The sequence below is a fragment of the Papaver somniferum genome, unplaced genomic scaffold (assembly GCF_003573695.1).
Source record: "Papaver somniferum cultivar HN1 unplaced genomic scaffold, ASM357369v1 unplaced-scaffold_131, whole genome shotgun sequence".
In the NCBI taxonomy this organism is placed as follows: domain Eukaryota; kingdom Viridiplantae; phylum Streptophyta; class Magnoliopsida; order Ranunculales; family Papaveraceae; genus Papaver; species Papaver somniferum.
In genome coordinates this window covers 1877703-1891119 of record NW_020622270.1, presented here as the reverse complement: position 1 = coordinate 1891119, position 13417 = coordinate 1877703, and the positions used below count along the sequence as shown (strand labels likewise).

The window sequence follows — 13417 nt, the reverse complement described above, 5'->3', positions numbered from 1 at the left end:
AACTTCAAAGAGATGAAGTTTGCAATATTAGTAAATGGAAGTCGAAAACTGTAACGATCTTGTGTAAAAAAATCATCATAATCATCATTATTAGCAGCGGAAGAAGCTCGAGTTGCAGGTTTTGGAGGCATATTGTTATCAAGAAACTCAAAGATCATTCTGAAAATCGATCAAACCAGAAAGATAGGTGAATATTGAAAAGAAACAAGATCCAAAACGAGATCAAAGTAGATGAAATATGATGAAATTCTACCAGATCTGAAAAATGTTGTTGTAATCTGATCAAAGATCAGATTTGAAATAGGTAACGATGAAGTTGTTGTTAGGGTTTGCAATCTTGAAGGACTCTAACCTAATCTGATACCATATAAGATAATCAGAGCTAGAAGAAATGAAATGTGTTGACTAATTTCAGATAACTCTCAGAGAGAGAATACAAAGGTCTTAATACAAAACACATGAAACAGACAGGCTGTAACAGCTGTAAAGACAGTTACAAGACTCTATCTATTTACACACTAAACAAAATAAGGGTCCTTCACTCTATAACTAGAACTAAGGGTGCACAACGGTCGGTTCGGCTCGTTCCTGCCTAGGCCGAGTACCTGTACCTCCCTAGGCTCGGTTCGAAAATTTGGACCAGTACCTGTACCTTGTACCTCGGTTCCGTACCATTAGGTACACGTACAGTACCAGTTAAGGTACCAATCGGTACTTTCTGTCATAATTCAAAGACAGATTTTCCTGTCATTTTTCCAGACAAATTGAGTACCTGTTTTACCTGTTTTTCAATATATTAATCAATATCTCAATCAAAGAACAAATTAACAACTAAAACGTAACAATAATACTAGCAAACCAAAGTTCCAAACAACCAAAGTCTTGAAAATCTGAAAAAAGAAAAAGTAGCAATAACACACAAACAAAGACAATAGTCTTAATTCTTTACCACAATTCACTGGTGGTGGCATTATCAAGTAGCAGTAGCAATGACAGAATGATTGGATAGTGGTGGCAAACTGGCAATGCCAAATACAAAGTCTTGAGTCTTGATCTTCTATTCCATTTCCATGGCAGCAACACTTGTGGTGGCATTATTATTGATAGGACCAAGTAACACTACAAAAATAAGTAATAGCAGGTAGTAACTATTAGTCTATGTCTAATAGTGTCAAACACAAGTAAATAGATGGTGCTCTTTAAGTGTATTCTAAGATTCAGATGACTACATACATTTGAAGATTAAATTGACTACATGAATCAGAAATTAAACATGTATTCTAAGCATGTTCTCTGCATATCAAATGGCAGCATAAAGAAAAGGGATGAGATTGTGTGTGGAGATTAAGCATATGCCAGCAGGTATTTATAATTTTATATTGGGTTGGTTTTGGGATGACTTGTGATACTCTAATCGGATTTAGAATTCTAGTTCCAACAATAATAGGTTACTTGTTGTACTCTGAAACAGAATCAAGTTGTAGTAGAAAACAAAATTGCAAAATCAGCACCTCAAGTAGTATTTTAGTTAAACAAATTATACCCAGTTTAGTGGGATGATTAACCTTTGAATTAGTTCATTTTGCTTAACAATACAGTAATTAACTTACATTTAACATATAACAAAAGAAAGAAGAAACATGTATTCTAATCATTGTATTCATGAATCAGAAATTAGATTCCATTATAGCTTCTTTCTGCAAAAACTCCATAAACAAGCATATAGCAGACTAGAGATCCTAACTAACTCCTAGACTAGACCCAAAAACTCCATCAACAGGAAACATACATAAATTCCATCATTTCTAGTATCTTTCAAACATAAATATCTCCACAAAGTTGATCATTAGAAACCCATCTAAAATTTACAGTCCAATAAATAAACAGAGGAAGAAAGAAATGATTTACCTTTGGCTGAGAATTTGAGATTAAGGGTGCAGAGAGATATCAGAAAATTCCAAAATCCTAGAATTGGTCATGCAAATCATTATGTTATAAATTTATAATCAAACTAATGAAGCACAAATTAAATGATACAGATGACAGATCTAGATTGCATCTTACCTAATCAAATGATTAAGGAATCAGAAGATTCAGAACAAATAGATCGAGATTTCGGTTACCCAATTCACTCCTCAGTCTAAATTTAACTGAACACACACAAAAGGAAGATAATAATCAAAATCAAAATTAAAAACATCACAGATTCATAATAATAATCATAATCAAAGAAATTCCGGTTACCTGTTGTAGACTTCTTGTTAACTTATTGAATTAATCAAATAAACAGTGATGGATTTGGTGGTGTTTAACGTGTGTTCTTATGAACACAGTGATAGAGGAGGAGACTCAGGACAGGAGAGCGGCGAAGAAGAAGAAAAAAAGAAAATGAACCACTTCTATTTCTAACCCTAACTTCATTCCTATATATACTAGATATCTACCACCGTTAGATTAGATATAAATCTAACGATCACAAATGATCGATACAATCTGTACAGTTCGGCACGGGATATGGGTAGGGCCGAGTACCTATACCTCCCTAGCCCCGGTTCCTATTTTTTGGACCGGTACCTGTATCCCCTTCTTCAATTCGGGACAAAAACAGGTACGGTTCCACCGATTCCGGGACGCTCCGTCGGTCCGGCTCGGTTCCTATGCACCCTTAACTAGAACTGAAAAATACACTACATATTGTTACTCTTATAGAATCGGTGCAACTGAGCATACACGGGGGGCAAATTAGAGCATACCTTTTGAGTGTTGAGATCCATGAGTAAGCATTGCCACCATGTTAACAACTCCAAGACAGCTATCTACGTATATATAGAGCGTTGTTTTTTGTCGTTGTTTCCCTTCTTACACCAAGAATTTATCCACTTTTTCTTTTTGTATAGAGCCGACCTAGTTTTCTTAGCGTCATCATCATCAGCAACGGCAGTACTACTACGTTTTTGATCGGCTATGCACTACTATTAGTCGTAATCATTTTAGTATCATCAGTAGTAGTACTAGTACTACTTTTTTAATCGACTATACTACTGCTCTTGATCATCTTATTATTACCTGTTCTCATCACACATAGGCTGCCGAATATATTTCGATATATCTCGTAATCCCTTTCATCACCAGGATTCTCATTAGAGGTAGTATTATTTAACGTTGTATTTCCTTTGTCCTGATGATTCAAACATAAGCTCGGTTCCTTTTCATCATCATCGTCATCATCGTCATCATCAAGTAGTAGTGCGTACCGGCTTTCCAGCTTAACCAGTAGTGATAATGTCGTTACTGGTAAGTTACTCAGGCATCTGCCTATAATCTTCAGCAGAATTGTCCGGTGCAGAATCATCTGATTCCATATCATCAAAAGGGTACTTCCCCGGTCGTAGAAGTTAATAAAGAGATTGTAGCTAAAGCAGATTAGGACTTAGCTGTATGACATCTATAAGAATTAGGATTTATATTTTGGTTCTCAATATGATTTGTTTCCTACTAGGTAATCATTTATTGTTCGAATTCTATTTGGTTTAGTATTATTTTTTTTCTTATAAAAGGGAACAAGTCTATTGTAGCTAAAGCACATTACAAATTTTCAACTTGCTTTCTCTCTACTTGCTTTGCTTACTGTCTGTATTTAATTGGTTTGAAGATGAGTGACATCAATGCTGCTTCTGCAACTATGGATCAACAGTTGCAATATGATCATTCACTTGACGTAACGCCGCCACAGCAAGGTGGATCCAAATCTTTTGATGATGATGGTCGACTTAAAAGAACAGGTAAATACTAATCATCACTTTTAATATTGTCAAAGTATTTTTCTTTTTGACTGGAAAATATAAATATATATGAAGATTGTGATTAAACCTGCAGGAACCATATGGACAGCGACTTCACATATTATAACGGCCGTCATAGGATCAGGAGTGCTGTCATTAGCATGGGCCATAGCTCAGCTTGGTTGGATTCTTGGTCCAGCTGTGATGTTGGTGTTCGCCTTTGTGATTTACTACACATCCTGTTTACTTTCTGACTGCTATAGAACTGGTGACCAAGTTACTGGCACGAGAAACTATACTTACATGGATGCTGTTAGCACAAATCTTGGTGGCTCTAAGGTCAAGCTTTGTGGGTTGATTCAATACATAAATCTTTTTGGTGTGGGAATTGGATATACGATTGCAGCATCCATAAGTATGATGTGAGTTCACCTAAACCTTCTATTTTGGGTTAATTTTTCTTTTCATTACATGCATAGTTAAATATAATTTTGTTCTGATCTCTTTTTTGGTTTGTTAATTTGAACAAAACAGGGCTGTTGAGAGGTCCAACTGTTTCCATGCTAGCCACAATGATAACCCGTGCCTTACATCGAGTACCCCATACATGATCATATTTGGTGTATTACAAATCATATTCTCCCAAATACCAGACTTTGATCAAATTACATGGCTATCAAAGGTTGCTGCAGTCATGTCGTTTACTTATTCCGGGATCGGAATGGGTCTCGGAATCGCTAAAGTGGCAGGTTAGCTTCCTTTCTGTGATTCTTTTTTTTCTTCTAGTAATTGGTTTCATATTTATATTAAAATTGCTGAAATCTGTATACATTATTCTTTTGTTTAGAAAATGGGACATTCAAAGGAAGTCTGTCCGGAATTAGCATTGGTACGGTAACTCAAGCCCAAAAGATATGGAGGAAATCCCAAGCGCTTGGAAACATTGCTTTTGCTTACTCGTATTCGATGATCCTAATCGAAATTCAGGTACAAATTATTTTTTTACTTTTTCTAGCTGCACCTCTTTAGTCTTCATTACTAGGAAAAATTAAATCACTAACTGTGTTTATTTGGCACAAACAGGACACATTAAAAGCACCACCATCAGAAGCTACAACTATGAGGAAAGCAAGTTTATTCAGTGTTTCAACTACGACCATCTTCTACATGCTTTGTGGATGTATGGGCTATGCGGCATTCGGTGACATGGCACCAGGAAACCTTCTAACAGGGTTTGGGTTCTACAATCCATATTGGTTGGTCGATATTGCCAACGTTGCAATTGTAATTCACCTTGTTGGAGGTTACCAAGTCTATTGCCAGCCCTTATTTGCCTTCATCGAGAAATGTGCAGCAACTAAATGGCCAAAGAGTGATTTCGTCAACAAAAACTTTCAAGTACCTATCCCAGGATGCCGCCCTTACAATCTCAACCTATTCAGAGTTGTTTGGAGAACACTATTTGTGGTGCTAACTACACTTATATCGATGCTTCTTCCGTTCTTCAACGATGTTATTGGGATTATTGGCGCATTTGGCTTCTGGCCGTTAACTGTTTATTTCCCGGTGGAGATGTACATATCACAGAAAAAGATACCCAAGTGGAGTCCCAAATGGTTTTGCCTTCAACTACTGAGCGCTATTTGTTTAGTAATCTCAATTGCAGCTATAGCCGGATCAGTGGTAGGTGTCGTTGATCTTAAGGTTTATCATCCCTTCAAATCTAACTATTGATGGCTCAAGGAAAGGAACCGTCCGCTGACTGAGAGAAATCGGCCACTAGGCATTCACCAAGTTGTAGTTCCCTGTTCATAACAATATTAAAAGTTTCGTATCAAATGTAGCATTTTACTCTTTTTGTTGCAGTAGTCCGTATGTATTAATTAATTTATGTGGAAATCAAGTACTATATGGTTCTCTTAACCTGTTTGTTCCCTTGTTCAATATTAACGTAAGACTTTCACAAGATTCGCTTAAAATATTTCACATTCATTCAAATACTGAGCACGTAGCCATGGTGTGGTCTACTGAATTGAGCATCAAAGTTCTTTGACACATTTTCTTCTTCGATCGACAATCTTTCGTATAGTGGCCTTTTTTATCCACAAGCTAAACATTCACCATCACACTTATTTTCTTCTCTCTGCTACTTGATTCACTCAAAGTCATCATCTGAAATTCTTGGACTTGCGCCATGACAAACTTGCTATCTGTCATCTTGAGGTCCGAGAATCAAGCAACTATGAGTTTCTTCACTCCCCCGATTCGATCTATATTTCTTCTCTAAGGATCCCCATACTTCCTTGGCAGTATTCATAGGATGATAACACAAATATAGGTTGAACCCGATTTGGTCTATGTTTATTTTGTATTCTTTAGTGAGTGGGTTTCAATAACTAAGAAACCACATAATGAGAACAGTTACAAAATCTGGTGGAATATCTAAAGACGCTTTATTGCAGAGAGCTTGGTGCGTCGTTGCTGGCTGCTGTTGAACTTGAAGTTGATACAAGCCGGAGAAAAACCTACCCTGACCAATCACTTGTTTCGTGAGTCGGTCCTGAAAGAAACAAGAATTATGGGAAAAATAAGCAATACAATTAGACTGTTGAGTTAATTGACTCACAGACATGAGATTAAACTGGAAATTTGGAATGTGAGGCACATTCGAGAGTTTAAGAGTAGACGAGAAAACAACTTCGCCAATGTGTTTGCATTTGAACTAATGTTTGAACAGGTGAATAAGAAGTGAAAAATTGTAAAGAGTTGCAAATATGGTGTGTTGCACCACTATCTATAAACCAAGGATCAATAAAGGCAGTAGTTAGAAGTTTACCTGCAAAGTTCACTCGAGGCTCCATCGGTGTAGCTTCAGCTGGAGGACTTGCAGTAATGTTCTGTTGCTCTTCTTCTTGTTGAACAAGGCTAAAAATCCTCAGGTGTGGTCTATATTTATTTTGTATTCTTTAGTGGATGGGTTTCAATAACTAAGAAACCACATAATGAGAACAATTACGAAACCAAACAATTGAACAGAATAATCTAAAGATGAATAATCCATTTCAACGGCATCAATATCAACTTCTAATGATGCGCTATACATCTGATCTGACAGAGCAAATCAATCAGAGCTTGAAAAATTTGGCCAAAAGAAATCTTGCGAACACACTTAGATTGAGATGTCGGTTATTAATTTCATAAGGTAAAGCTGTTACCAAATGCGTTCTTCTTTTTCAGCTTGAAATCTGGAAAAATCCTTTCCACTGTTATATAATATGGGATACTCGAAGGTAGGAGCTGTTTGAATAATTCATCCTATGGATCCGCAATTTAATAACGGAAATACAGCGATAATCAAGGATCAACGTGAACATTTCTTCCAATATTGCTCTTCTTCTTGTTGAACAAGCTAGCCCAATCATAATAGGACCATCTCCAATAGCCCATCAAACACAAACCCATTACTTGAAGAACTCCAACAATTTGATTCATACATTAACCAACATGATTATTCTTAAAACAACAACCAAGATTGAATGATACAAGATTGTTAGTATCTTTTTTCTTAGAAACAACAAGAATTAAATTGACCCAGGTTTCTAAAACGACTTGGATTTTGGCAAACAGCAAACATACTTTGGAGCCTAAGAGTGCATGAAAAGCATCAACATGAAGCCAGTAAAACTAAGGAAAGCAAGATTATGTAACTACACTTGGTACATGGAACAATTCAAAAAATTAAATCCCAAGCATTCTCAATCTTTGGCCGTTAAATTTGTAAAAAATTCAAAATTTCCATCCCCAACCGTGTAGTGTTGATTGGTTGTGCTTCTTGTTTTACCAAGAAAAATACAAGGTAATCAGCAGAGCACTCACAATTGGGTCTGCATCGACCTTGGAAAGGCCTTGAGATAATGTAATTACGGTAAAGAGGCCGCTCTATTCCCTCCCTGGGAGTGAAGTCAATACAGACAAAGCAGTTGCGTCTGAACTTAAAGATAACATCTCCATTGGACTATAATGCTCATGCAACTCATCCTGTCCCATCTTCCTTTGAATTTTTTTGTAGGACTTGTCAAAATACCTCCAGTGATTTTGGATCATAATTCTACCTTTCATGTAATAAGAGAATATTTAAAATGTTACAGGAAGAACAACACAATCGGATCTGTGGCGCAATGGTAGCGCGTCTGACTCCAGATCAGAAGGTTGCGTGTTCGATTCACGTCAGGTTCAGTTTTTTCATTATTTTTTTCCCTTTATTTGTTGTAACAGGATGAGTTGCATTTTGCTTTTCGAAATAAAAACCTTGTCGTTATTTTTTTTTGATTTATGAATTCGAACAAGGTTAAGGAGAAAAACCTATTTTTTTCAATTTGCGCAACTGATGACATGATTGTGATGCTGGGGTTATTGTAACCACAATAGCTGACCATGAGATGTGAACGTCGCAAGATATTGTCAGAGGTTACAGTTAGTTTCTGGCCACATCTAAGTATGATTTGGTTCAATTTTAAATGACTTAACACTTTCATAACAGATGACGTACTGTTAGCGATTTGCAGAATGTGTTGCAGAATCTGTGTCAATTTAATTGTCAGTTCCGTAAATAGCAGAGTTCAGAGAACTTTACTGTTAGCGTACAAGACTGAACACGACATACTGCAGTCACAAAGTATTAATTAGACTTAATCTTACTAGCAACAGTCAAAGATTAATTCGAAGTGCTTCGCGTCAGAACCGTCTAGGAACATGCACTAGACTGTTTTAACAAACATACAGACATTAGACACCTCTATGTATGCTGTGGTGAACTGAATTGGTAACCTGCAGATAGTTAATTAAACTAATGTTCTAACCTGAACTAAATAAATCCAGTCTGCTAAATTTCTAGCAAGGAACCCAGACTTCGTATTGTGTGCAATACACCACAGTTGATTAATCCGTAAACAAAGCATTCAAATTGAATCAACTGATTGTAAAGTGAAGTATAACACGATACAATACACATCAGTCTTTGGATATATATGTCAATGCTAGTTAGCAGCATGTCAATTTATACTCGCAATAATTGTTGTTACATTTGCCTTGAAGAGTCCTGCAGATTCATCCGTCAGACAACCCTGCAACTGTTTTCTTCTCTCCACTTTTGCAAGGGGACAACTATGGATCTTGGGTCCGTGGCATTACCAAGGCCCTGAATGCAAAAGGGAAGCTTTGATTCGTGGATGGCTCTTTTCCTCCTCCAGCTGATGATCTAGCTTATCAATGTTGGAAGCGCGTTGTGATGACCTTGTTGGAAGCTGGCTGACATACGAGATAGTTGTTTGTATGCACCATCCTCCCACGCTATTTGGAAGGATCTTCAGGTACGATTTTGCATCTCCAACGCTCATATATTGTTAGGGTTAAAGTCTGCCATTGCTGCTATACGCCAAGAATCCATGTCTGTTTCATTGTACTAGACAAAAAATCAAGACTTTATGGGACCAGTATGATTCCCTTTTTGCAACTCAAGTATGCATCTGTGGAGCTGGGAAATCCTTACTTGAACGTCTTGAACGTGATCGAGCTATGGAATTTCTGCAAGGCCTATATTTTGTATTCTTTAGTGGATGGGTTTCAATAACTAAGAAACCTCATAATAATGAGAACCATTATAAAACCACAGCGCCAAACCAAACCATAACCAAAAGATTGAACATAAAAAAAAAATCTGAAGATTCAGATGAATAATCCATTTCAAGAGCAGCAACATCAACTTCTATTTTCGTAGAGTTCCTATGAAATGCTTTCTTCCCTGCCATATGATATGGGATATATATATAGTACTAGAAAGTAGGAGCTATTTGAATAATTCACCGTATGGATCCGTAATTTAATAACGGAAAACCAGCTATAATCAAGGATCAACATGAATATTTCTTCCAATGTTGCGTCCCAGACTAATCCAACTCACAAGCTAGCCCAATCAAAGTCCAACAATTTGATTCCTTCAAATCCCAACTTAAAAAATTAGGAAGAAAGTCAAAGATTACCATTGTTGCAATCTCCATTGCACCCTTAAAACTTCAGATTTTTCTAAGCACACTGAGGGGATTATGAAGAACCCCGGAACCTAACCTGCAAAGTCAAAAAAAAGAAAGAAGAAAAATGATCAGAAAATTAAGAAACAAGCGCCACTAGGGCTGCACAAGACCCGCCCACGATACCCAAACCCACCCGTACCCGCTAAATCCGTGGGTTTTTAATCCATACCCGCCCGTTGTGGGTGCGGGGTTGGTTATGAAAAAAAAAAACCCGCTGTCTGTGGGTGCGAGGTTGGTTTAAGCTAATACCCGCCCATACCCGCCCAAAAAACCCGCAGATTATATATCATTAGATAAAACTAATCCTAGTCGTCCATTATGAAACCCTAATACTAGTAGATAGGATAACTGATAACCCTCATTCACTTTCTACACTCTTCTCTCTGTTCGGCCTTTCCTCTTCTTCCTCCTCAGTTCTTCTTCTTCACCTACGAACGACAATTACCAGAAATCTTCACCAGAAATCGACAACAACAACTTCGAATCTTCACCAGAAATCGACAACAATCGAAAAATCAACAGATTCAACACTTAATCTTCATCTGTGAACTTCCTAGATATGAATATTTTGGGGGTTTTGGATTTTTTTCCTCACTTAATCAAGGAGAATAGAAGTTACTCTAAATACTTGAATATAAAGCGGGTTTAAACCCGTTTAAACCCATACCCGCCCAACCCGTAGCGGGCGGGTAACAAAACCCGCCCGCTGTTTGTGGGTGCGGGGTTGGTTATGAAAAAAAAAACCCGCAGTCTGTGGGTGCGAGGTTGGTTTTAGCTTATACCCACCCATACCCGCCCATGTGCAGCCCTAAGCGCCACTGATACAAGAAAGTATTCTCTGTACAAAATCAAAAAAAGGTAGAGTTTAATACAAATATGAAACCAAAGTAATACTACAAACAACATAAAAGACCATGATTGTATATCATGTCAAAAATCAACAAATTGATTACTCAAATCCACCTCAATTCCCTTCACTCCCGAGTCCTAACTAATAAAAAGAAAAGAACACGTCCACCAATTTACACAATATCAAGAAAGAAACATCACCAGTACTGCAAGATTATAAATTGGCTGCATTGATTGGTTACCTGAAACCAACATAAATAAGGGTTTATCACAGTTGATTCGGGTTATGGATACACTTAACAAAATAAACAATCATCAAAATATCCATTATTAACCTCCATTATTAGGGTTCACACCTGCATGATAAACCTCGAGTGCAATAGTTTCGAGAGAGTCGAGCACCAACCGAAAAATCAAGAATACAAAGCAATCAACACAAAATCATGAAGAAAGTTTTCTAGGGATTAAATTCTCAGAGAACCAATAGCAGAAGAAAGAAACCGAAATATATTTATAAACGAAAAACCCACATAATTAATATTTGCTCTTCATAAACCTAAGACGTCTCTTTGATCAGGAAAGGAGAGAAGGAAGTTTTGGCGCCGCAACAGTTCATTAAACTCAAATAAACCCTAACCAAACAAAGTAAACCCTTGATTCCTTCAAATCCCAACTTGAATTTTGTAAAAACTGTACCTGAAAAATAAACCCCTAACCAAGCCAGTATGATCAAATCAAGAGATTAGAGTTTCAAAAATAAAAACAAAGCAGCGAAACCCTAACCTATGTTTTGTTCGGCTGGATTCCTTCATACCCTAACTTGCATTTCAGTTATTCTTCTCGTTCAGGGAAAAATCGGGAGGAGAACAAAGAGAGCGAATTTCTGTATCATCGTTAATGATGATTTTTTCGTAGGGAAGAAAACCTAGGTTTGTTCCTAGGGTTTCTTCTAAGAATTTTTTTTTTGTTTTCGTTTTTCTTTTTTAAGTTTGATAAATATAAAAATTTCTTTATTTTGGGAAGAAAAAGCCTTATTTTTTTCTCCTTTGAGTAAAAGTGAAATGGAACAATTCTGTGAGAGGGTCACGGTCACCGTTCAACGTGGAGCCTAAGGAGCTTAGGATTTTAAAGGAGTTAGATATTAATTTTGGTAACGTGATTTTCTCAATTACATTATTTCTCAAATTTTTATCCATCTCAATGGAATGGGCCGGAGAATACTTGGAAATCTTAAAGTTAAAGCTGGTGAATTGCCAAAAACTTAGGAGTTAAATTGTACCTAGGAGTGTGCAACGAACAGACGGTTACGGATTAGTCCAAACCGTCAAAATTGTGGATTTGAAAAATCCAACCGTGTTCGGCCCAATCATCCGCGGATTTCACGTCCGCGGATCAGCGGGTAATACGGACCGGATGCGGATTAAACGCGGATTTAGTTAGAAGAAAAAAAAAACAAAAAGGCAAAACAAACAAAAATACTTCAGGGTTCCCACTGTAACTAAGCGATCAACTTGAATAGATTCATTTGAGCACTGTTTGGCCAATAGACTAATGTATAAAAGAAAGAGAAACGCAAGCATTACACACACATGATTAAAGAAATTACCAAGAGTAAAATAAGGAATCTTGCTTATTTATTGTGTCAGAAAAACTGGAATCTGTATGTTAGCATCCTATGCTGAGCTCATTTACTATCCACTTTAACTGCATATGCAGCAGCAGTATGATTCCAGTTTCCACTAATCAACATAGTTATAGGCTTACTCAAGTATGATTCCAGTTTCCACTAATCAACATAGTTATACGAGCAAGTGAAGTAATTGCATAAGCAGAACTCTATATACTGCGATAAGCCTGTGGAGTAATGAGTACAACTACATTACAATGCCATCAAATGATACAACATCGAATAAGCCAAGCAAACAGAAATAAATATCTCTCTCTCAAATCCCAAATTTCATATAAAATTGATGATAAAACTAAAACTTCCAATAATTATTCTTAGTAATTTTATTAAATTTCCTTACTACTCTACGGTGCGAGTGAATCTGCGGATTTACAAAACCAACCGCAATCAAACCGCTAAACCTTGCGGATTTGAGAATTCATCCGTGTCCGACCCATAGACTATTGCGGATTGGTATTTACCCGCAATTTTGTGGACGGTTGCGGATTCCGCGGTTCCGGATTTCATGCACACCCTTAATTGTACCTTATTTCAACAACCCAAATTTCTAAGGTGTCAATTTAAAATGAGCTTAGAGCAAGGGCTGTGGGGTTGATCCCCTCGATCAAAATGAGTTTATCAAATTTGACTTCACTACCGGTGGAGAGAAACCCTCTTTCACCCCATTCTCTATCAAACCCTCAACCGAGTGAAGGAGTATGATAGTCTCCACTATACGGCACCGAATTTGCCGTCTGAAAAAGTTGAACTAAAACGGCACATTAAGAGCCGTATGGAAAGGATACTGATACAGCTATTAATATGCTGTTCGAGTAGTAAAAAGATACTGTACGGCTCTTCATCTGCTGTTTTAGTAGGAAAGTAGTTTATACGGCTGTTGATTGGCCTATTGAGACCAAAACGGTTGCACTCGGCAGTTTAACTCCCGTATAGTGTGTTGTTTCTTCCAATTGCCATACTAGCAATTACACTCTATCATACAGACTATCACCCATTTTGAAAGGGATAGA

General features: G+C 37.1%; 1 protein-coding gene and 1 non-coding gene across 2 annotated transcripts; both read left to right on the top strand.

Annotated features, from left to right (window-relative positions):
• Nucleotides 1-3682: 3682 nt before the first annotated feature.
• Nucleotides 3683-5516, top strand: LOC113332554 (amino acid permease 3-like). Its single transcript, XM_026579097.1, has 5 exons — nucleotides 3683-3782; nucleotides 3877-4204; nucleotides 4317-4531; nucleotides 4630-4769; nucleotides 4866-5516. The coding sequence occupies exons 1-5, from the start codon at nucleotides 3683-3685 to the stop codon at nucleotides 5514-5516; spliced, it is 1434 nt and encodes a 477-aa protein (XP_026434882.1).
• A 2430-nt stretch (nucleotides 5517-7946) lies between these two features.
• Nucleotides 7947-8018, top strand: TRNAW-CCA. The gene has a single exon. It is a non-coding gene; the product is annotated as a tRNA-Trp (tRNA).
• Nucleotides 8019-13417: the final 5399 nt, after the last annotated feature.